The sequence below is a fragment of the Phalangium opilio genome, unplaced genomic scaffold, assembly GCF_054372755.1.
Source record: "Phalangium opilio isolate 3A_F unplaced genomic scaffold, DU_Popi_V2 ptg000081l_1, whole genome shotgun sequence".
NCBI classification, from domain to species: Eukaryota; Metazoa; Arthropoda; class Arachnida; order Opiliones; family Phalangiidae; genus Phalangium; species Phalangium opilio.
Genome location: NW_028324188.1, coordinates 377,794 through 402,655, shown reverse-complemented (window position 1 = coordinate 402,655; position 24,862 = coordinate 377,794). Strand labels below are relative to the sequence as shown.

The 24,862-nt window shown below is 34.7% G+C and overlaps 3 protein-coding genes, 1 long non-coding RNA gene and 1 other non-coding gene across 5 annotated transcripts in view; 3 read left to right on the top strand and 2 right to left on the bottom strand.

Moving 5' to 3' along the window:
- The window catches only part of LOC149653803 (protein Wnt-16-like), a 38,642-nt gene extending 29,526 nt beyond the window's left edge, over positions 1-9,116 (top strand). Inside the window, exons 3-4 of the mRNA XM_089846710.1 lie at positions 1,956-2,239; positions 6,817-9,116. Coding sequence (XP_089702836.1) covers positions 1,956-2,239; positions 6,817-7,281 — 749 coding nt within the window. The 3' untranslated portion in view covers positions 7,282-9,116. The remainder of the gene's footprint in view (positions 1-1,955; positions 2,240-6,816) is intronic.
- Positions 2,301-2,372, bottom strand: TRNAE-UUC (transfer RNA glutamic acid (anticodon UUC)). Its single transcript has one exon. It is a non-coding gene; the product is annotated as a tRNA-Glu (tRNA).
- Positions 9,117-11,765: 2,649 nt separating the features above from the next.
- On the top strand, positions 11,766-13,563 carry LOC149653802 (uncharacterized). Its single transcript, XR_016370788.1, has 2 exons — positions 11,766-11,970; positions 12,698-13,563. It is a non-coding gene; the product is annotated as an uncharacterized LOC149653802 (long non-coding RNA).
- On the bottom strand, positions 13,160-15,397 carry LOC149653801 (carbohydrate sulfotransferase 11). The gene is made up of 4 exons (XM_089846712.1): positions 15,073-15,397; positions 14,866-14,900; positions 14,612-14,782; positions 13,160-14,341 (listed from the first exon to the last, which is right to left on the bottom strand). Exons 1-4 carry the CDS (start codon positions 15,158-15,160, stop codon positions 13,664-13,666), a joined length of 972 nt encoding a protein of 323 aa, XP_089702838.1. The 5' UTR covers positions 15,161-15,397; the 3' UTR covers positions 13,160-13,663.
- A 1,512-nt stretch (positions 15,398-16,909) lies between these two features.
- ras (Inosine-5'-monophosphate dehydrogenase ras) lies at positions 16,910-23,379 on the top strand. Its single transcript, XM_089846709.1, has 9 exons — positions 16,910-17,059; positions 17,321-17,426; positions 17,622-17,772; positions 18,900-19,181; positions 19,938-20,316; positions 20,385-20,624; positions 21,378-21,675; positions 22,148-22,231; positions 22,524-23,379. Exons 2-9 carry the CDS (start codon positions 17,338-17,340, stop codon positions 22,543-22,545), a joined length of 1,545 nt encoding a protein of 514 aa, XP_089702835.1. The 5' UTR covers positions 16,910-17,059; positions 17,321-17,337; the 3' UTR covers positions 22,546-23,379.
- Positions 23,380-24,862: the final 1,483 nt, after the last annotated feature.

Genomic DNA, 24,862 nt, shown 5'->3' with positions numbered 1-24,862 from the left:
ATCGAGGTCGAGGAGCCGTACGAGTGGGATTTTTTTTTTTCGACAAGAGAGAGCGCAACATTCGGATTTTTTCCCGCTCGGGCGAAATGAGAAGAAATCGCTGGATACATTACGTCTATGGAGCCTGAGTAACTTATAGGGAGCTAACATATTATTAACTCATGCTTAATCTTAATGTCCGATCTGGTAATGGGCCAATAAAGATACGACTCTGTATACCGTCATTTAGCGCAAGCAGACTTAAGCCAAGGCTTAACTATAATAAAGTCCTAAAAATAAATAACAGATTTTTTGACTATCTAAACTACTTTGGCGCGAATTGGATCCACCATGCGTGTCCAACACGTGCAGCCAACGTTCAGTTTGACGCGTAATCGAAAGAAAATATGACTTAAGGCCCACGCTAATAGACGTGCTTATTTTAAACACCACCGCGTCTACATTTTAAGTTTTGTATTTAGGCAAAATTGTTTATTTATTAGGGAACAGAAGTTCGTAAAAATATGATCTGAAGTATACAGCGCGATGCCCAGTAATTTCATAAGTTTATAAGATATGTTACATAATAAGTATTACACTACCTATACAGTTCGTAATGCTTACTGAGAGACTTACAGCTCGAAATAACTAGTTCGAGGGAGAACGACGGAAGCGAGAATTAATTGACTACACTCGGTGGTTGCAGGACTTCTTCCATCTAGCTTCTATTTAGTCTGCATTACTAATTAGGCCTTTGACAGCAGCGCCTCATGCACCAGGCATACGTTGCTTTACAAGAATCTATGACCTACCTAGGTCACTTCAAAATTGAATATCATGTTTCCCATTATCAAAAATGATATACTTCAAATTATGAACTTCTGATAGCTCGTGTTCTCAACCAGCACGTGCAACTAGCCGATAAGTCTCGCGCGCACTCTTTAGTCAAAGATAATTTTAGACGTGTTGTTTTTTTTTTCGCGCCTTTTTTCTAAGTTCTAGGCCTACCTATATGAGAAAATTTTGGCGGAATAACAAAGAAGTCTTCTATATCTTAAAGTGAGGGGGAAATTTTTGGTGTTTAACAAACAAACACGGACGGAGTCGGGGCACTTCTGCTCTACCGAATTTGGCGGGTTCTTTTTTGGCTTTTTCATTGAGTGATCGGAGAGACTATGTGTAATTGTATTTTTTTTTATAGAACGGTTGGTGTTTTCCATGAGAAAACTGAGACCCAATAACCTCTAATGACCTATTGTGTCAAACTCCCAATTTCAAATAGGAATCTCGAAAAATATTTACTAACTTTAAAGACTTCGATAGCGCGCCATTTTTGCACGTGACAACGTGTAATTTGTTATTATTTCCCGCGCGTTTTTTGGTTCTTTTCCCGCGCTTTTATTTTCTGCAAAACATTAAAGGGAGGGTGAAGTAGAAAATTAAGTGATTTTTTATCGATTCTTCTACTAATTATAAGACCAGTCTGCATAGTGAAACATTCAGGAAATACTTTCGATTGATTTTAAAATTCAAATTTGGTTCAGATTTTAAGGATAATTTAAACAAGGTTTTCCGACGAATCGCGTAACGCCCTGCCTTTTTCTTCACAAAATTCTCGTGGCACGCGCCGTGTCTCGCACCACGATTGTCATGTCGCGCGCAAATTTTATCAAGTCTCGTGATAAATTTCATTCAACACGGAACGTGCCACGAGAATTTTGTTTATAAAAAGGCAGGGCGTTACGCGATTGGTTGGAGGGGGATACTTCAAATTATTCTTAAAATCTGAACCTAATTTGAATTTTAAAATCATTCCGAAGAATTTCCTGAATGTTTCACTATGCTGAATGGTCTTATAATTAGTAGAAGAATCGATAAAAAATCACTTGATTTTCTACTTCACCCTCCCTTTAAAGAGATAGTGTCATACAAATTTTGCGTCGAAACTTGACCTAATTTTTGCTTCTCATTGGCAGGTAGTCGAGAAACGGCTTTCATCTACGCCATCACCAGCGCAGGCGCAGTTCACGCCGTGACGCAAGCTTGTAGCGCGGGAAATTTGACCGATTGTTCCTGTGATCAGTCCATGAAGGAACGAGGATCGAAGGATAATTGGAAATGGGGTGGATGTTCGGACAATGTCCATTACGGCGTCACTTTTGCTAAACAATTCGTCGATGCCGAGGACAGGGCCGAGAAAAAACGTAAAGGAGACATAAGAGCTATCATGAATCTTCATAATAATGTCGCTGGGCGATTGGTAAGTTGTTATTTCAATTCTCCACCATCTTGTTCTGAAAAAATCCGGACAAAAGTGCCTACTCCGATACCGGGAATCGAACCCGGGCCTTCTGGGTGAAAGCCAGATATCCTAGCCACTAGACCATATCGGATTTTATGAAACCCATCATAAATACGAACTTATTTAAAAAGTTCTCACTTATGATTACATTTATCGAGGTTAATTAGGTAATTTTTGACCTTAAGCTTGACCCCTTTAGCGATAAATAAATCGTAATGGCACCTGTTAAGTCTGTTATACCTTTTTTTACCTACGCAACTAGGTATGGGTGCCATTAAGGTATTGAATTTGATTGATTACGCCTATCAACACTTCATATTATATTTTAAATTCAATTTTCGATTGCAATGAATAGATATTATCATTGAATAGAACTTAGAAGAGGGGAACATAAAAAAATAAAGAATCAAACCAGATTGACCGGGCCTTTGCAATAGTAAAAAATGAAAAAAAAATTATTACAATTTTTCATCAAAAGGTAGAGAGTAGGGGGATGTTTTTTGGCAGCTCATGGAATTCACTCTTCTTGCATTGGACCTAGCCAACCTCCTTAACATTTTATATATAAGCTTACAATGAAATTTAGCTCAATTTGTCTTTGAATTTTTTTTTTTTTTTTTTAAAAACACCCCATCTCTTTTCCCCGTCTCGATCGTGATTTCACCACTAAAAGATATTTTTCATCAAGTTCGAGATAAGTAACATTGCAGTTATAAGTGTAACGAAAATGAGTCGTCGTGTTAATTTATAAGTAAAACCAGGGATAGATTTAATTTTAGAAGTAGGAATGGAGAACGGCTAGTTAGTATTTACTTCAGTCTGACTCCTAGACCACCCAGTATAGAGCCCCTCCCTCCAACACGTAACGAAAAGTTTAAATTATCTTATTGGTTCACTTAAACTATACGTTTTTATGACGTTGCTGATGCGGGGACGGCGAAAAATAGTGACGTAATTCCTTGTTACCTCTGTCGCTATGACCCGCCTCTTCTTTCATACCCCCTTCCGTCCCTTGGAAGGGGGTCCGGGACTTTGACGCGCGCCCAGATTATTACTCTGTTCTCCATTCCTACTTTTAAAATTAAATCTATCCCTGGTAAAACCATAAGTTTATTATAAGATATGTTCCTTCCATAAGTATGACACTATCTATACTTCGTAGAGACTTACAGCTCGAGCTATAGTTCAAGGGAGAATTGAAGTCCTACACTAGGTGGTTAATTAATTTCGCAGGACTTCCATTTTCTCCTATTTAGTCTGTACTTATTGGGATTATGTTATTTATGGTTCAAGACATAATGATGGCCAGGAGATGCTGAAAATAATCAAATGAAAAATATGGAAAGAAAAAAGTAATGAAAATTTCACGACGTATATTGTTAGATTTCAAATTATCCATCAAGATTTTTGCAAAGGCGTTCTAACGATTGAATTGGGCAATTTTTCAAAATGATAATGTATAGCCATTTTCGAATTTAGTGATGAGAGTACTTAACCAAATTTTATTATTATTATTTTTTCTTGCGATCGACAGAGAATAGAAAAAAAGTCGTAAGTTATTAAGGCTATTTTAATTAAATTACAATTAAAATATTAATTAAATCAAAGGTGCAGGTTTGTAAGTTTTAAGACGAGATTAATATCTAGAATTGATTGTTTTGAAGCGTAACTTTGCAAGCGTTCGATTGAACATTAGAATTGGCGGGTTTTCATTGGAGGGGGAGGGAGGGTTGAAAAAGCGCTACGTCAGCAGCTAGCTGCGCGATTGGTCAAATGGAAAAGCGTTTAAAAGTAGTACAATTCAGGCAGAGATATTTCCGAACCGAAGAAGGAGAAAGTACATCGGAAAAATTGTTTAACCGTTTCCAGCAGTTTCCGGTGTTGGAAAGATAGATAAAATCCCCCATGCTCCGCAGCTTCAAATAGCCATGTTCGCACTAGACGTGTTTCTTTAAGTCTGTTGTGGCATAAATTAAATGGGCTGTTAATTCTTTGGGAAATCGATTTTGAGTGGTCGAAAATGTTCTATACTTCTATCGCCTCCATTTTGTTGGCCACAAGAGACACTGTTTTCGAGTTATGATTTGACTCAGTGTTTTAGGGATGACCCCTCAATAAAATTAGAATTGAAATCATTGTTTTAATCAGTTTCTTAATTAGATTTAAGTAAGGGGTCATCCGTAAAATACTCCAACAACAATCTTAACTCAAAAACAGCATTGTCCCTTGATGCAACAAAATCGAGGCGATAGAATTATAGAACATTTTCAACTCAAAATTGTTTTCCCAAAGAACAGAACATCCCCCCCTTAATTTATGCTACCAAACTTATCATAAACACCCTGTAAAATAACGCTTGGTAACCTGACCCACAATTGACCCTAACCTACCATCATAACCCTTTCCTAAACCTAACCTAATCTTACATTAAAACTATCACACCATAAATACCCAACAACACAGGTGAGGTCTTGGTCTATTTTAATTTAAATGGTGCGAACACGACCCTGTGGTGTCATCTCGTCACGTGACATGGTGGGATCGTAATAACAAGCCGGATCATCCTATCCGTTATTCAAAACTGTACTTCAAATGGTGAAGGAGCGACAGTGACGCCCTCCTTTGGGGGGACAGTTTTATTCAAAAGCGAAGCTCTGGCTTTTTATCGGCTATATACGGTTTTTTTGGTTTTTTCTCCCCATCATAATAAAATTAGATTATATTCGAGTTAAGTTTAAACCAAGGCTTAACCGAAACCTTTTGGGTCTAGGTAGTCAAGCGAACAAAATATTAATAAAGAAAAGGCGACGGTATGGGAAGGGGACAGGGACAGGGTGTCCCTTTCCTTTTTACAATACACCTTATTTCCCAGGATACATCGCGTCGCCCAGGAGGATTTTTAATTAAGATAAGAGACACCGCAGGAGTTTTGACTTTTTGACAGGCCCATGCAACTTCCATGCATGCAGCACCCAACTGCTGTCACACTAGCGCGCAAAAATTGGCGCCTTTTTTATGCTTTTCAAATGTGAAATGTATTTCCGAAACAGATATCAAAGCCGTCACGTGATGTCTTCTTGCATATCCGCAAATAATGGTTTTTTATTTATTGTTATTACTAGGAATACATATAGCTAATAGGAAACGTTCAACGTATCTAGGCGGTTTTTGTGGGAGGAGCTAGCTAGACTAATCATTATCTATGACGAATTTTACCCAAGCGAATAATATAACCAGAAGTGGTATGATACTAGAAGTATTGAGCTAACCAAATTCTTCACTCGGCATTAGTGAAAAGACTTGATAAAACACAAACGGTTGGCCCTCTAGTGGCGGTTTCAAAATTTTCCCTCCAAAACGTGAGACGCTCGCGGTGGTAGACGGCCGAACTAGATTCAAGGAGCCGGGTCCGTGTTTCGCCGCTTTAGGTTGAGGGGAAGGGGGTTAGAAATGTTTTTGGAACTCGACCAATTTTTTCTCTCCGCGATGGAAGCGGCATAAAATCCTCAAATTTGTTCACTAGTGCCAGGATCTACTATCAATGCTAGAGCCCTTCACTTCTAGTCTCATACCACTTCTGATATAACTAGTCTCGCTGCGCGTTGCACCTTGCCACTCGCCTAGGAACTCGCCATCAGAATTATTTATAGGCGTGACGTGTAGTAAGTTCTCAAGCCCGGTATACCCACAAAACCCGAATTCATAGAAATTAACATGTGAGCACGATTATTCCTAGTAGCTTTATGTATTCTCTTGATTTCACGAAAAGTTGAGGTGCGAGTCATTTCAAATGACGAGTATAAATTTCGCTTTTGCTTTTAAAAGATAACAAAAGACTATTATAGGATTGGGGAACTTTTCCAAACCAAGAATACCAAGAAATTTCCTTTTAAAATATCTTAGAATCTTATTCGTAGTTTTAGTTACTTAGAAGTGTGAAGAATAAATAAAATTCCAGGAAACTATGAAACAAACTCCCACGCTGCTAAAGTACTATAATTTATAGTTTGTAATATTCGGGGTATGTATACAAAAGACCAAGATACCAAAACGTATGCTGAAACGTATCGTTCCTTCGGGCCCATTTTATTGAATTTGCTTGTAGCCTAGTCGACTAATTATTTCCAAGAAAAATCGTTTAAAACCTACGGAATCTTTGACGTGTTGTAAATTTTAACACCTTAGCTTATCTCTTAAAGTGTCTTCTCTGAGAAATTAGGTGTCTGTATGACAAGCGCTTCCTTTTGAGTTAGAAAAGGAAAATAACCCATTGTTATACTTGTGTTTCTGCGTGTGGGGCCCCAAAATGTAATGCTTCGCCAAAAATTGGGGGTGGATAGATTTAAGTGAAAATAGTTTCAATGGGTGTAGGCCCGAAATAGGCTTAAACCATGATGATGTTTCCATCGCATTATTAGGTTATAGTCTCTAATGGTTTTACCTACAGGAATTCTTTGGTATGGTAGGAGGGTAATTATGTTACTTGTGATAAACACTGTTAACTTATGGCGCAATTGTTTATTTGTTAATTGCAGGCTGTTTCGAAAGGAATGGACTTGAAGTGTCGATGCCACGGAGTTTCCGGTTCCTGCGAACTACGAACGTGTTGGCGTACCTTGCCGCCTTTCGCCCAAGTAGGTGGGTACTTGAAACGCAAGTACGAAAAGTCATACCAAATGAATAAAAAGATTAAGAAGCGCTTAACGCGTCGAGGGAATTTCAAACGACGGACGCCACCCCGTAAGGAAGACTTGGTTCATATTCACAAGTCCCCCAATTATTGCATCGAAGACCCGACCAACGGGATTCTTGGCACTTCCGGTCGACAATGCAACAAGACGGCGACGGGACCCGAGTCCTGCAATTTGCTGTGTTGCGGACGTGGCTATAATACGCGCGTCATAAAACACGTCGAAAGATGTCACTGCAAGTTTCATTGGTGTTGTTACGTCACGTGCAAGGTCTGCGAAACTATGGTTGAGATTTATACGTGCAAGTGAAATAAGGCGGTTCCCGAATAAATCGGGAACTCACATCGTCACTTCCTCTCTCTCTCTACTACTCTCTCTCTATCTCTTTTCCTTCTGTAGGCTGTATTCGTTAAGCCTAACAAAAAACGCCACGTCATCATGGATACCCAAGCCACGAAACAACCCTAAGAATAATTTAATGTTGCAGGTTATTTTAATTTATACGCTGTTTCTATAGTTAGGCCTAATTTTCCCGCTTTTTATCTGAAAGAAAAATATTAAATAGGCCTAAACTCGCGCGCGCGCTCGCGAATTTTGGCGCCAAAATGAAGCTATCGTAAGCTCGCGCCAAAATAGTATACAGCTATCGTATAAGCTCGCGCCAAAATAGTATACAGCTATTGTATAAGCTCGCGCGCGCCAAGTGCGGAGCAGGACAGAAGCTATGGTTAAGCCTAGAAATTAGGCTTAGCTGTAATATACGATTTGTGATTGTGTGTGACCCCCTGTTGACCCCTCCCCCCGCGCTCTCTCTCTAAGACTAATATCTCAATACTTTTTAAGTTAACAATACTCAAACAATTTATCAGTGACATTTCAGACAACTGAAGTTTTTACGACGAACAAAGGAGGCGAAAAAGTGTTTCACTTTTGTTGTGCGCGCGCCCCGTTTTTTGATTGGACGATTCGATTCGACAAAACGATGATGGTTAAGGACGAGACCGACGTGTTTTTACTTATTCTTAACCCTAACCATGACGTAAGCATTTTTTTATTTTAAACTAATATATTATAACGAGAAAGGACGTTGTTTCAACCAATGATAATTATTATTATCTTAATATGGTCATTACGTCATTGGTCGGTCAATTTAAGTAGTAATTAACCCCCGCCCACCCCCATTGTAGTCATCCTCCCCGAGTTGTGACGTCATAACCCTTTTTTCGGAAAAAAAATTTAAGAATAGAAAAATCCCACCTTCACTTTCTTTTTAAAAAAAATATAATTGATTAACGATTTTAATCTTACTAATTTTTCCTAATCATTAATAATTATTTTTATGAAACACTATGATAAATTATAATATCCTTAAATAATTTTAATTAGTATTAATAATTTTAATTAGATATTAATTTTAAACTACCTCTAATGATTCTTTCCAAAAACATTAAATTTTGTGTTTCATTCGAAACCCTTAATTTTTCCGCATTTATATCTTTTAATTATAATTAATTAAAAATTAACACAGCATTTAGGGATAAAATAAATTTAGTAAAAAAAAACACACATTTTTGTTTAATTAAAATAATTTTAATTATACTATCAATTAATTAAATAAATAAATACAACAACAAACCCCCGAGTAAATCCTATTTGTATAGACGTGTAAATATTTTTTAAGAACAAAAGTCCATAATTATTAATTACTAAATTAATTAAAAATAATTAGTAATTATAGTAGCGATTTTAGTGAAATATTTAATCAATAGTCCATTAATTAATATTAACGATAAAAGGTGTTTTTAATTATTAAATTTTTTCAAAACACCTTTCACTAACTACATTTAATATGAATGACATTAATATGAATACCCTACCGTGATTAAGCTAATTAAATTAATTAAAATAATTAGTGAACAAATACTAACTATAATATTTCGTGTATTGAGTTAAATAATTTATTGGAATTTTCCTATTATATATCCTATACTATTACATCGATATATATACGACACAACTTTTTAATTAAAGTTTAACCCCAATTAATTAAGTAATTAATTAATTAAATCACACAGATGACGATAAAAAATGATGTAAAACTACCGTACTATTGTATTAAAATAATTTTTTATCATTGATGAAAATTCAACTTATACCTTACCTTTTAAGGCTACCGTTCCATAGATGGCGGTACATAGGCTACATTATAGCAGAAGTATATCATATTTCTCTTCTTGGAGAGAAGTGTACCTAGCACAAAGCGGGGTAATTAGTAATTGTAACATGATTCTTCCCCCAAAATCATCATGAATTAACATTTATCATAGCAAGGTTACTAAACCGAATTACATACGCCAGAGTGTCACACTTCTTCAATTATCCCCTTCTGGTTATAGGTACGAGGATGAGTAACGTAATTTCAGACTGCCAAACCAAACCGAAGACAGAAATTGAAAACTTCATCAAAGGAGGTATGTACGTCTCTTCACTGATATGTCATTAATAGTACCAATTTGTTCCTTCAAATTAACATACAATTCCCAGTTCCATAGGTTTGTATATTTGAATAATGAGTGAGATTCAGTTTAGAGTCAAACTTAAGGGTTGTTATCAAATCTGCCAACCGTGAAAAGGGCCAAAAGGGGACGTCCCATCTTAACCCCCCCACACCCTATCAATTTAGTGTCCGGCGAATTTGAGTAGCAGCATAAGTTCATTAGATACGTTCCATATAAGTTTGTTAATTAATCTCTGGTAACTTAGAAACTAGAGCTTGTAATTTTGAAGTGAGTGAGGTAGGTCATAGATTCGAGGTAAAGCGATTGACGTACGCCTGGTGCATGAGGCGCTGCTGTCAAAGGCCTAATTAGTAATTCAGAATAAATAGGAGCTAGATGGAATTAAGTCCTGCAAAATTAATTAACCACCGCCGAGTGTAGTAAGTACTTCAATTCTCCCTGGAACTAGTTATCTCGAGCTGCAAGTCTCTAGGTAGCATTACGAAGTCATACTTATGGAAGGACCATATCACTTATAAACTTATGGTAGCAGTCGTCGAGTGTCACGTGGCTTGACCCCTTTTGGAATTCCACTATGTCCCCTAAATTAAGTGGTTTCTATTTTTCGTAGCTCATGATAGAGTCACTCAGTGAGTCCGTCCGTCCTCAGTTCCTGACTTGACTCCAGTTCCCTCCCTGACTATCGGCCTGTGATATACGCGATTTCTTAACGGTACGCTGACTACTCCGGTCATCTCCTATACCCAATAGTTCGTCTCACTCTTTGATTGCAATGAAAGATTAAACGTTGTAATAGTATTCTATTTAGGAATGGGACGTGGGTTTCTTTTCTTTTCTTAGGGTTGTAGATTATAATTGGGATGAACTTAAAAGGGGTTAGCGCCTTCTTCAGCCAGGGTGAAGTATATCTCTCTCTTAAGGGGTGTCCCGTATTTGGAATGAAGTCAATTAAACCTAAAGTTTTAGTTAGTTTAGTTTTTTATGTTTATTTAATTATGAAGTGGAAAATCTGATCTACTAAATGTGACGTCATTAGATCATTAAGACAAAATTGTTTCTTAACCCTTAATTAACCTTCTTTTTTGTAAGTTTCTGCACCATTTTGATGGTATAATTTCTTTTCTTCATAATTTGTACTTGGAGGAGATAGGTGAGATTGAGTAGTAATGTTTGTGGGCCATGTGCGGCTCCCATAGTACCTCGTGTACGCCCCCTACCTTTGGTAACGGTTTGCTAAGTACCGCCGTCTAGCGCTATTTAAAATAGACATGCTAGTTTTCATTAATTAGCTTAGTAATTTTAAGACAAAGGTTTCGTACCCCTGGTTTGACCCTAGCAAAACGGAAAACGCCACTGAGGATGCTGGGAGGACTTAGTTGCCGTTATGCAGATGGTTAGGAAGGGTACAGTGGCTTCGTTATAGGCCATTCAGATTTCTACCTCATCTCACCTAGATCTCTCCTTCAAGTTGTACCTGTATTAAAAAGATTACAAATCCTGACTTACTTTAACCTCTGGTTAATTGACTTCTAGGGGGTGCTGCTGGCTTGGTATAACTTTGCCGTTAGGATGGTTGGTCCTTTCGCTCGAATTGTTTTCCTTCTCGGGACAATAGTAAGTAACATCGGGCGGAAGTTACTTCCGCTATACTTCCCAGAACGGCACTTCCACTACCCTTGTTACCTCCCCCTATGGTCTAGCTGCTGTCCATTTATCAGGAATCGAGGAGAGAGGGGGGGTGGGGTGGAAAGATTGGACTGAGGAGGGACATCCCCCCGGCCCCCCTTGCGCCGAAAGAAGAATAAAAAGTGGGACGAATTATTACTTTGGCCCCCCATCACCCCAAGAAGCTTCTTGTCTTCTTTAATCTCGTATTATTACCATTTTGTTTTCTTCGACCAAGGCTTAATAGTAATGCCAAACTGCATGTCCCTTACAAATTCTAGATATCAGAAATAATAGGTTTAGGTTTAGGAAGCCAGGTTTATTATTATTTTCGGGAATACAGCCATAAGTTTATAAGATATGGTACATGATAAGTATGACACTACCTATACTCCTAGAGACTTACAGTTCTCGAGATAACTAGTTCGAGAAGGAGAACGACGGAAGTTAGTCAATTGAAGTACTTACTACACTCAGTGGTTAACTAATTTTGCAGGACTTAATTCCATCTAGCTCCTATTTAGTCTGCATTGCTAATTAGGCCTTTGACAGCAGCGCCTCATGCACCAGGTGTATGTCGCTTTACCTCGAATCTATGACCTACCTCTATCACTTCAAAATTACAAGCTCCAGTTTCTAAGTTACCAGACTTTACAAACTTATGATGATTCTGATGTCTATGAGGGGTTGCGTACCCACGGGCGGATGAGTTTGTGCTACTTTTATTTGATGTCTTATTTGAGAATGCCGAGTTATATAAATAAGTCCTTGTTTATTCGCCCAATTCAAAGACTTTTGGGACTCGTCGTTAAACGTACGTGTTTTTCTAGTTTTTGTTCCATCTTTATGTTATCAGGAATGCATACATCTAATAGGAATCATTGCGCGCCTAGGCCCTCGCGTTGATACCAACTGTAACATTTGAAATCGCAGTTCGAAAGATGCCATCAGAATTATTAATAGGTGTGGCGACGTGTTTCTCAAGCCCGGTATACCCATGCGCAAAACCCGAATTCATTGAAATTAACATGGGATAAATAATTGGGGGACACAATGGTTCCTAGTAGCTGTATGTATTCCTGGTAATAATTCAAGAAATCGAATTTGTTTTTGCTGGTAGAGAATTCATACATTTTTTCATTTTACTTTTGATGTTTTCTGTCATAAACAAAACTAAATATTGACCACCGATGCGTGTTAATATGAGGTTTCCCTTCGTCCCCCTTCTCCTCTATTTCTAATTTCATGGATATTAGAAGTATATTAGTGAGAATTACACTTCAGAGCTGTGTCTTTCTCTAGACTATCAGTTCAAACTGAACTGTATCTATAATAATTTACTAACAAACTTGCAATGACGAGAAATCTGACTTATTTTGTTGACAATGAACAGTTTGACAGCCATATTAAGTTGTAAATATGTTCATAAAGATGTATATATATTTCTAAGGTCCATGAAATGCAAGCTGTCTGGACCCGCTGTTGTCTGGTTTGACTGGAGGACAAAAGAGAAAAGGCTAACTTTTATATTAACCTTTTAGACGCAGTCGGTCAAGCGAAGGTTATTGGATAAGATGGCCGTCATTCGCAAAACGAAACGAGTAAAAAAGGGCGCGCGGGCTGCGAGTTGTAAAAGCAAGCCATTCGAAATAACGCGCCAAAATGTAATAGGTTCCCGCCAAGAATCTAGTCGCCATCTCTCCCGGCCTATCTTCAAAAGCACGAGACATACTTCATCTCATCCCATTCTAAGAGGTATGTAGAGGTTATACATTAGCACGCGCTCGACTTTAGAGGAAATCAGTTAAGAATTGGCAGTCGTGTTATCTTTAGTAGTTTAGTACACTGGATGGTACGGGTTCGTCGCTTCTCTGTATTATTTCTTTCCCGCCTATTATTGCACGAGCGAAAATTATTCCCGCCAAAAGTTAGGCCTAATTCTCGTTCAAATTGAAAATGTTTGAATTAGGCTTAATTATTTAAAAAACAAAGCCACAGGTAAATAATATTTTCCAAAAATCTTTATTGAAACTTCTTTGATATTTTATAAAAAGCATTAATAACCGTTCAATTCTTTTAAAACATTTTTTTTTTTCAAAATTCTCAAAATACAAAATTTATGCTCAATATAACAGAGCTATATATATTTAGATAATTTGTCATAACAAATAACTAATTTATAGCTTTATTACATATTTTAATTATAAAAATTGGCGCGTGTAAAATAGTATAAAATTCAACAGCATTATTGCTTCAAAATTATTAGTAAATTTGATCCTTTTGGCCTATAAATAGCTGATAATTAGGCCTAATATTGATAAAGTGTTAAGCCTTAACTAGGCCTAACTTCATGTTGATAAAGCTGCAAGCCTAATTAGGCCAAAATTCACGTACCTTTGTTCCTAAGCCTAACTAGACCTAACTTCACGTTGACAAAGAGTTAAGCCTAACTTTGGGTAGACAAAGAGTTAAGCCTAGTTAGGCCTAAAAGCGCTAAGCCTTGCGAGTTAGTTCACTGTTTCGGAATAGTTGAACATTTCCAAATCGTCTTTATAAATAAGGGCCAACTTTTTCATGAGATTCGAGTCAATTTGACTGTAGTATTCTTTTAGTAGATCAGTTGTAGGCTTAAATTTATAAGTTTGATCACGACGAGGAAATGAAACCTTATTGGACAGTCCAGCCCTTAGTAAAGTATACTCTGCATCACTAACTAAAGTTTCATACTTCCCAATGATATCAAAATTAACATTACAAGGATAACAAAGGTATCTAATGGGTCTCCAATGTTCGTTAAAACTCGCGTAATCATTGGTTACATTTAAATCAGTGACGTATTGAATAAATTCCGGGAAAGTGACGTCATGACCCCTGCTTAATGATTGGGCAGTTGCATTAACCCTATATTGTTTAATTATCTTACGACCAAATCTAATTTGAAAATAATTACTGTAGGTATTTTCAAATTTATTTCTGTAGGCTGATAACAATCTTTCATAAGGATGTCTAACAAAAATAAATTTTAAATATGATTCTAATTTGGCGCCAATATCCTCGGATTTTAATTGGTTTAAAGTTTGGAAGAGTTCAGGGGAATGAGATTCGTTTCCTTTAATATTTAGGGGGTTTACTACTGCTTGATTACGTAATGATAGGATAACTCGCTTCCAATTGGTACAGGCAACCTGCAATAATAGTCGGGAGTTTCAAAATCAGTTAAGTATATGTGAACGCCTCCCTATATGAGAGGGGTCGGATACTTTAAGTTAATTCTGGATTTATTTCAATATTTCGGGAGATATTTTGATATTTTAAACTTAATTTAATAGGAATTATTTATATTTAAACGCGTGTATATTTGCTAAAAGACTAAAAATACGTGAAAGTCTGATTACAATAATTTAAACGTACAAGTATCCGACCCCTTATACTAATCAAGGCCAAATCGCACTTACTTTCGGCACAAAACAATAAATAAATTTATTTTTATCATCAATTATGAAATGTTCCAATTTTGAAGGCTGTATATCTTTAAGGTTTATTATTTGGTCCTCAAATTTTTGGCACGTTTTTTCGACTATTTTTAACCGTAATATTTGTTCACTTTCTAAACTACTAACATAACCCTTAAAATCCATAAATAATTAACATTTTAATTAAATTCAAATAATGATATAAAAAACAGTAAAAAAAGAAAAGAATGACATACCAAATTAGTTTCTTTATTCAAATCAAGATGGCCATCTAAAAAAAAGAAAACAATTTTTTAAAAATTAAAAATATTAAAGTGAAGCCTTGGCCATAAGTATTTAATATGAAAAATATTAAAATCCTATTGTTAAAGAAAGGGCCCCTAATTACGGGGCCTCCGTATCACGTGATACAGTTTAAAAAATTGCCAAAAAACAAAACGTACCTCGCCCTAAAATGAGAAAAACTGCAAAAGTTAACAATCCAAACCCGGTTGCTATTGTGAAGAAACATCTTGAATTGAACAACTTCATATCACAAATGTAAATGAATTCATCATCATCATCATCTCGTTCTTTCTTCTCGATCTAAGCCTATTATTTTTTGAAATACATAAAAAATATGTATTAGTGCTTAAGGGTGAAATGGTAGTAGACGACTTTTCAACGCGGTTTTCTCCATAGCCGCCACATTTGTTTTTTTTTTGGTTCAAGAGTTGTTTTTTAATGCGTTTAAAGGCAAGGCGGATGATTATACCTTGTTAAACACTCACTTTCCTTTAAAATAGATCTTGAATCTTGCCAAGGATGTTTTCAAGTCAGATGTAAGGGGGGACACAAAGATCTTAAGGGATGAAGATAATTTTTTTTGAGAGGTTGAAGGGAGTTTTTTCTCCCCTTACTTTGAAAAAGATGAAACTTGGAGGGATTGGACATTATCTTATAATAAGTAGCGTTCTTTTACGCGGTGGTTTTATCAGGAATACATACAGCTACTAGGAATTACTGTGCCCTTATATCTCCCGTGTTAAATTTTTTTTGGGGGTTTTGTGGGCCGGGCTTGAGAACTTACTATACGTCACGCCTATTAATAATTCTGATGACGTCTTTCTAACTGCGATTTCAAATGTTGCAGTTGGTAGCAACGCGAGGTGTAACGCACAGCAATGTAGGCTATATTATTCGCGACGTAAATATCGTCATACATAACGATTAGTCTAGCTAGCTCCTCCCACAAAAAAAGCTGCCTAAATACGATAATTGAAAATGGCTACGCAATGATTACTAGTGTGTATTCCTGTTTATAGTCACTGATTTAAGGCCGGTTTTCATTAAGATATTTTGTTCTTATCGTCTCAATGAAAACCGAGCTTTAATCTTACGTAAGTAAATGTCCTATTCCTTAAAATTCATAAAGGGGCCAGATAAAGGTTTCAACTTTCAACCCTCCCAGCAAACTATCATCTTCAAAAGCTACTACTATTACTGTTCAAGCGAATTTGAGCCAAGACTACTTACTTTCTTATGATGTTTAATAATAGGTATTACTGCGCCTCTGTTTTGGGCTGTTATGCAAAGTGCGATTGAATTAGTTATACCGAACGATAGAATGAACTACTGAAGACTACGTGAGAAAATGTTAACTGTACTGTAAGGTAGACGGAACAATCATGTGTTTTTCGCCAAAACAAAGGTGTTTACACGATTTGTGGGTGTAGGCCTAGTATAAATTATTATATAAGACAAACAACTGTAAATGTAACTGTCATCCCCATCCCACGTATCTGGCAGTTTACCGCGCTTGGCTATGTTAGGTTCTGCGAGAACATAACGTGAAGTGTCACTACCCGAAATTTTATAGAGAAAAACAGTAATCGGGCTTGTGAATTCAAAAACTGATGCTTTAAACACTATTTTTTATTTACTTTATTAATTAGAAACCTCATTTAAGTTATTTGTGTCAATAATAGTTATTCCTTTCGGGTTTTTAGTAGGAAATTTAGTAGTAAAACATCTATTCATATATTTAAGCCTCGGAAACAACTTTATTGAATGTTAGGCCTAATAATGATTAATGAAATTTGCAATTCTTGTAGATAAGAAGTGAAAAATGCGTGTAAGGAGATTCTTTTTGACGTTTATCTACGTCATTAAAGATTAAACAGTTATTCTAAAGTTCAAGATTTTAAACATTTTCAAGGTTAATCTTTAGGAATCCCCTTGATAATGAACTCGTCCCCGGGGGCCATAGAGTAATATCCAATCAGCAGACGTTTTTCCCCCTCCGCTGTCTCCACTCCTCCAATGGATCGAACACGCGGTATGATGGCGAAACGTAGATAAGTTTTTTTTCTTTGATAAACATTTTGGGTTTTAAAGAGAGTTTTTTGGCTTCCACGCGTTAGTTTCATCCTTGGAAACGAAAAGAGAAAGGTAATTAATATTCTAGGCTCCGTCTTGTCCCAAAAAACTCGAAATTTTAATTTTGCAGATCTTGTGACTTGTTGTTCGAGTCAGTTTTTCGTTAAGCCTTGGCTTCTCTGTTTTTGACATTTTTTGCGTTTTTGTAAAATTGTGAATTGTAAAGATATAATTTTAGTTAATTTGGCTTGTATTTTTTAATAAAATAGTATTTAAGGATTGTTTTTTCCGTAATAAAGTATCGATTTAAAATAAATTTAATTAATTATTAAGCGATTTACGAAAAGAAAATGGCAAACACAAACTCCCTTGATCCCGTTTTTGAAGATGGTTTATCCGCGGAAAATTTGTTCAGAAAAGGCGAAGGAGTCACTTATAAGTAAGTTTTAAGTTTAATTAATATTTTTAAGGGTTGGTAGCATACTTAAAATGCATTTGAAAGTTAGAGAAAGTCGTGTAAATTAGAAAAATGTTCCTAAATAAATAATTATAGTAAATTCCATTTGAATTCATTTGTTCAAATTTTGGTTGAAATTTAGCAATTAATTAAACGAAATTACGTTGTATTTAACAGCGACTTCTTGTTATTGCCTGGTTACATTGATTTTACCGCTGACCAAGTAGATTTAAAATCAAAATTAACAAAGAAAATAGTGTTAAATGCTCCTTTGGTTTCAACACCCATGGACACTGTTACTGAATCAGACATGGCAGTTGCTATGGCCGTAAGTTTTTTAAACTTTCTTTACTATCTTATCTTTATCACTTTATTTACACTAAGAAAAAAAGAAACTTCTTTAGAACATAGATCGAATGTTAAATCCTCTTTAATATGTTTGTGCACTCTTTGTAGGCCTACTTGTCTTTAAGTTAGTGATAAGTTATCAGTGTTGTTAGTTCAATTGGTGAAGAAATGAGATTATAAGAAGGGGGACCCCCGTTTTTTTCCTTTTTAATTTTCTTGAACCCTGATCATGCCATATTTTATTATCAAGGTCAAGTGGTTGAGATTTAATAAGTTACATAATAATTTTTATTACAAATATCTCTGATAGTAAATTCCATTTACTTTATCTATTTAATTGTAATTAAAATTAATTTGGCGGTCTTATAGGTTTAGTTAGCGAGTAATAAAACATTTTTAATTTTTATTAATTGGACTCTAATTTAGTTTAATGACGTTTTAGGTCACTTTACAATCTTTAATTTTAATGAAATAGATTAAGAGATTTAAATTTAAGAAATTAATGAATAGCTAGCCTAATTAATGCTAGAATTAACTTAATTATCGCGGGTTTAAAATAGGTAGTTTTAAGTTTATTTTAAAGGGGTCGTTGATAAAGTTACCGATTCCAAAAATGTATAAAGATATTTCGAATTTTTTTTAAAAGGGGTCGTTCACAAAGTTACCGATGTTAAAATTTATGTAGAGATTTCGAAGTTTATTAAAAGGGGGTCGTTCACAAAGTTACCGATGTTAAAATTTATGTAGATATTTCGAAGTTTATTCTAAAGGGGTCATTCACAAAGTTACCGATGTTAAAATTTATGTAGAGATTTCGAAGTTTATTATAAAGGGGTCGTTCACAAAGTTACCAATGTTAAAATTTATGTTTAAAGAACTTTTAAGTTAATTTAATCTCTAACAATTAAACTACGATTAAATTTAATTGTTTTCTTAATATTGTTAATTAATATTATTGGGTTTAAAGGAGGTCTGTTGTATTTACTTATTTTATATATGTGAAGTAAGGGATCGTTGTTAAAGTTTTGTTGCAAAAAATCCGATTTTTTTTTATTGAAAATTAAATTAATTAATCACGGTTTAAATTTATTTTAACTTCTTAATTAGTTATGCGGGGGTATCGGTATCATCCACCATAATTGCACGGCCGAACACCAAGCGGCTGAAGTTCATTTAGTGAAAAAGTACAAACACGGCTTCATCAGAGACCCGGTTGTCTTGAGTCCCAATCACAAAGTTCGCGATGTCATTGAAGTCAAGAAGAAATTTGGTTTTGCCGGAATTCCCATCACGGAAAATGGAAAGATGGGAGGAAAATTGGCTGGAATGGTCACCTCCCGGGATATTGACTTCATGGAAGATGGCATGTTGGATGCTGCGCTCTCAGAGGTAAGACCAGGGTCACTAGGGTCAGGGGAAAGTCGAGGGGGGGGGGCTTTAAAGATGGGAAATTATCGCGGCGAATTTGATTTTAGTTGGAAAAATGCTTGGGTTTATTGAAATTGTGCTGTTGATGAGTGTAGGAACAGAGTTCAGGGTTGATACAAGTCTGGAAATGTCCAGGAAATAAATTGTTGACTCAATAGTCAGGAAAACGCTGGGAAACTTATAATTTTTAGGTAAAATTCGGGGAAACTCCGGGAACATTTATGATTTTTAGTAAAATTCGGGAAAACTCTGGGAAATTTATAATTTTTAGGTAAAATTCGGGGAAACTCCGGGAATATTTATGATTTTTAGTAAAATTCGGGGGAACTCTGGGAAATTTATGATTTTTAGTAAAATTCGGGGAAACTCTGGGAAATTTATGTTTTTTAGTAAAATTCAGGGGAAACTCCGGGAAATTTATAATTTTTAGTAAAATTCAGGGAAACTCCGGGAAATTTATAATATTTAGTAAAATTCGGGAAAAACTCGGGTAAATTTATAATTTTTAGTAAAATTCAGGGAAAAAAGAGCCTTGGACATTACTATAAATAGGACAATTATTCAAATTAAGAGTCGACTTGTTTATAACACAATAATATTCTCAATTAACATTGACAACTCAACATTCGTTTGCCTAACAAACTTATTCATGAAAAATCGTCTTCCAATTTGTCATGATGAAATTTGAATCCTTCATTTTTGCTCATTAACTCTCAGATCATGACAAAGAAGAAGGATTTGGTGGTTGCGCCTTCTGGCATCTCATTGGACGAAGCCAATGAAATCTTGCAACACAGTAAAAAAGGAAAACTGCCCCTGGTCAGCGAAAAGGGCGAATTAGTGTCTCTGATCGCCAGAACAGATTTAAAGAAGAGTAGATCTTTCCCATTGGCTTCCAAAGACGAAAACAATCAATTGTTAGTCGGGGCCGCCATTGGAACCAAAGAAGAAGACAAAGTCCGTCTAGCCCAATTGGTTCAAGCCGGTGTTGACGTCATTGTACTCGATTCCTCCCAAGGAAACTCCAAATTTCAAATCGACTTGGTTCATTACATTCGAAAAACTTATCCTACCCTTCAAATCATCGGTGGAAATGGTCAGTTGGACAAAGATTCCTGGACATTAGTGAGTTATAATGACGTGTTTATTGTTGTTTGTTTACAGTTGTAACTGTTGCCCAAGCTAAAAACTTAATCGACGCTGGCGTTGATGGTTTAAGGGTGGGCATGGGAAGTGGTTCAATTTGTATCACGCAAGAGGTCATGGCTTGCGGACGATCTCAAGCGACAGCCGTTTATAAAGTTGCGGAATACGCCAAAAGATTTGGCATTCCCGTTATTGCGGATGGAGGAATTAGTTCAGTTGGTCATATCATTAAAGCTATCGCCGCTGGAGCTTCCACTGGTACGTTTTGATTTAATTTATATTGGCCTATTTTGGTCTAATAAACGCTAAGCCTACTTTGATCTAAATAGCTTCTAATCTAGTGTTAAGCCTACTTTGATCTAAATAGCTTCTAATCTAGTGTTAAGCCTACTTTGATCTAAATAGCTTCTAATCTAGTGTTAAGCCTACTTTGATCTAAATAGCTTCTAATCTAGTGTTAAGCCTACTTTGATCTAAATAGCTTCTAATCTAGTGTTAAGCCTACTTTGATCTAATAACAGGCGAGTCTAGCGCTAAGCCTAGTTTGACCTAATAATCTTCGAATCTAACTATAAGCCTACTTTGACCTAATAATCTTCGAATCTAACTATAAGCCTAGTTTGACCTAATAATCTTCGAATCTAACTATAAGCCTAGTTTGACCTAATAATCTTCGAATCTAACGTTAAGCCTAGTTTGACCTAATAATCTTCGAATCTAACGTTAAGCCTAGTTTGACCTAATAATCATTGATTCTAACGTTAAGCCTAGTTTGACCTAATAATCTTCGAATCTAACTATAAGCCTAGTTTGACCTAATAATCTTCGAATCTAACTATAAGCCTAGTTTGACCTAATAATCTTCGAATCTAACGTTAAGCCTAGTTTGACCTAATAATCTTTGACTCTAACGCTAAGCCTAGTTTGACCTAATAATCGTCGAGTCTATTTTCGTTCACGAAACAGTAGACCCAACGCTAAGCCTATTCCTTTTGTTTGTTCCCTCTGCAGTTATGATGGGATCCATGTTGGCTGGTACGACAGAAGCCCCGGGCGAATATTTCTTCTCGAATGGCGTTAGGCTAAAGAAATATCGCGGTATGGGTTCCATCGACGCCATGGAGGGTTCCGAAGGTTCCGGAAGTCGAAACCGATACTTTACCAGCGAATCCGAAAAAGTTAAAGTGGCGCAAGGAGTTTCCGGGTCCATTGTTGATAAAGGCTCTATTCATCGCTTTGTTCCTTATTTAATGTCCGGAATCAAGCATGGTTGCCAAGATATTGGAGTCAAGAGCTTAGACAATTTAAGGTAAGATAATCTTTTAACTAAACCTAGGGGGACGGGGGGAAGATATTGTGGATTTTACCACCAATATGGCGGACATACGTAGTCTAGAGTTGAAAAAAGTTTAGTATTATTTGAACTTCGATAATTTAAGAAAAATTAAAATTAGAGCTATGGAAAGCGGGAAAATATGGTTAGGATTTTTATGGTTGGGCTGCGGGGGAAGATAGTTTTGATTTTACCACCAATATGGCGGACATACGTCGTCTAGAGCTGAAAAACATTTAGTATTATTTGAACTTAGATAATTTAAGAAAAATTAAAATTAGAGCTATGGAAGGCGGGGAAAGATGGTTGGGATTTTACCAGCAATATGGCGGACATATGTCGTCTGCTTAGAAAATAATAATAAAAAGATAGTTTCAAAGGCTTAAACGGAAAAATTAAATTTTATAGTTATTGTAAAGTTAAGCACTTTATCTTTCTGTCTTTTCAGGGAAATGACTTACAACGGTAGACTACGTTTCGAAAAACGTACCGTTTCTGCGCAAGTAGAGGGCGGTGTCCACGGACTTTACTCGTAAGTACATTTTTTTATATTCATTGTTGCATGCTTTCTTTGTTATTTGGCACTATTTAGAACAGTCTATAGTAGAAACGTGCTTCTCTGAATGATATTTTTTCCCCAATATTGTTTAAAAAAAACTTTACAGTCCCTTTAAATTGCCTAATTATTTTTAATTAATGTCAATTAATTAATTAATTAACGCCTTGCGAAAGTTGCGATGCTTTGTTATCGTTCGTTTAAATCCTTTAATTTCGAACCTAAACTTATTATGAAAACCCCGTTTTTTCTCCCCATAACGTTTCAGGTACGAAAAGAAATTATTTTAAAAAGAAATCAGTTAGCTATTTTTTTGTTTCTTCCATTAAAATTTAAATTACGTTTCGCGATTTAAAAACTCAAAACAAAAACTAAAATATTGTCGCCAGGTTTTTAATATATTTTCAAGTTTTTGGGGTTTGGGGCTTGATTTGTTGTTTTATTTTCAACACATTCCACATTCATGCAATTTTCCGTTTAAAAATTTTTGTATTTTTTTTGTCAAAACCATACGCAGCTTTTACACACACAAAAAAAAAATCAAAATTATGTTAAAAATTTCGACGTACTTATATATATAATTATTCAAGAATATTATATTTCAGAATATTCTGGGTATCTTTTTTGGGAAAGGGGGGGGGATTAAAATCTAATATTTTTACGTGTTTATTTTCTACACAAGATTTTGTTTTTTTGACGTTATTTTTTGGGGTTTTTTCTTCGTTTTTTTTACAATTTTAATTTTTGCATCACAAATTAAAAGAACACCAAAACAATATTTTTTGAAATACACATAACACAAATACAATACAGTGCCAAAAAACACCAATTTTATTTTTGTCTTTTTTTCAAATTTAATTTTTAAACCTAAGGTCAAAATTAAATTTTAGATATAACTACCCCTCTTCTTCTTCCACCCCGTTTAGAAATTATTAGACTAATTAGTAAATTAATTATTGAATCTTCCACAAACAAATAAACATCGGATTTTTAAAATATGTTAGATAAAATTTTTTACCAAACCAAACCAAACCAAACCAAACCAATCACCGCAGTATTTCATTTTACAAAATACTGTAAATAATAAAACAAAATTTGCAAAAATAAAAAAATTTCTACGTTTAGCTTAGAAAATATTATTCACTTAATTAGACAAGCTAATTAACTACGACTTACCTACGTTTGATATCGTTAAAACAACCTTTAGAACATCGCATAATTTTTTTGTTAATTATTATATTTCGGTAACGCTAATTTTTTAACTAGAAGCGCTTAAAATCATTCCAAATTTATTAATTAATTAAAAGCAATTAAAATTAACGTTCCTCGTTTAATTATTTGGGGTCATTTACTTTAGGGTATCGTGCCTTAAACATTAATTAAAGTAGCCAGCCACGCCCATGTTTGTTAGAATTAATTATTATAAATTAAAATAATAAATATATAATAATTAAATTTAAACAAAGAAAATTATATAATGCAGCGTAGTGCAAAATATTATTTGCTTCCGCTGTGTTTTTTTAAACTTAAAATTAATATTTAGGAAAAAAAAGACACCAAAAAATGTTCATAAGTGTTACGACAAATTTATTGTGAAATAATAAACATGTGAAAAAAAATGAACATAAAATGTTCAACCAAAAAAAAAAAACCATTGGAATTCCGATTTATTTATTCATTTATAAATTTTAATCCATTTTTTAAATTTATTTATTATTAATTAATTAATTAGGGAAATTAACATACATTTAATGGGAGTTGGTATCACAGGTGAAGTTAGTTTTATTTTATTTGACAAAATTCAGTGAATGGGTTTTTTTATTAGTTTTAATTTTAATTAAAATTATTCTAACTTTAACGGGGAGGATTTAATTATAATTATACTTATATTGTAGTTAAATTAATTATTAATTAATTGATTGAAGAAATTAAGGGGGAAAATGGTGGGGAACAATATTTTTAATTTAATTTAATTTAATTTAATTTAATTTAATTTAATTTGCCATTTAAAATATTATTTTCATATATTTTAATGTTTTTTAATATTTTTGGCACAAGGCACGGTGAAAAACATTATTTTCTTTCATTTCTTATTTTTTTTTATATATTTCACATGTAAACTTATACATGGACTTGAACTCACAGGTGCTCAGCTTATATAGCTAAATGTTATTTAATTTTTATTTTATTTTTTTTATTAATTTTTAATTATTTTTCCCTTTTTTTGACGAAAAAAGATTTAATTAATTTTTTTACACGTACAAATATTTTTTTTTAATATTGGTTTAAGTGCGGGAATTTGACATTAGATAAGTGAGATTAATTAAAATTAATTTACTAACATAGGAGCGCCGTAACTAAAATATTAATAATTAAAAACTTAATTCCAAAATTAATTAATTTTTTGGAAATTAGTTTTTAATTTTAATCCGATATTTAATTTAATTTAATTTAATTTAAGGTTAATTAATTTTTTCAGGATAATGTAATCAGAGTGTGAGTGTGCTTAAGGCAACCTCGCTCGTAAAAACTAAACTTAATTTTGGTTGTTTAATTTGTAATAATTTGTTTTTTAAAAAGGTCAAACATAACTATTATTATACACGG

What these genes read in the sequence shown, in the direction of transcription:
- ras (XM_089846709.1), top strand. Translation starts at nt 17,338, where the DNA reads ATGGCAAACACAAACTCCCTTGATCCCGTTTTTGAAGATGGTTTATCC. An exon ending in GGCGAAGGAGTCACTTATAA is followed by an intron (nt 17,427 to 17,621) that starts GTAAGTTTTAAG and finishes TGTATTTAACAG; the next exon opens with CGACTTCTTGTTATTGCCTG. An exon ending in CGCCGCTGGAGCTTCCACTG is followed by an intron (nt 20,625 to 21,377) that starts GTACGTTTTGAT and finishes TTCCCTCTGCAG; the next exon opens with TTATGATGGGATCCATGTTG.
- LOC149653801 (XM_089846712.1), bottom strand. Translation starts at nt 15,160, where the DNA reads ATGAAGTTGTTCAATTCAAGATGTTTCTTCACAATAGCAACCGGGTTT. An exon ending in TTTTCTCATTTTAGGGCGAG is followed by an intron (nt 14,901 to 15,072) that starts GTACGTTTTGTT and finishes TCTTTTTTTTAG; the next exon opens with ATGGCCATCTTGATTTGAAT. An exon ending in TTTATTGTTTTGTGCCGAAA is followed by an intron (nt 14,342 to 14,611) that starts GTAAGTGCGATT and finishes CTATTATTGCAG; the next exon opens with GTTGCCTGTACCAATTGGAA.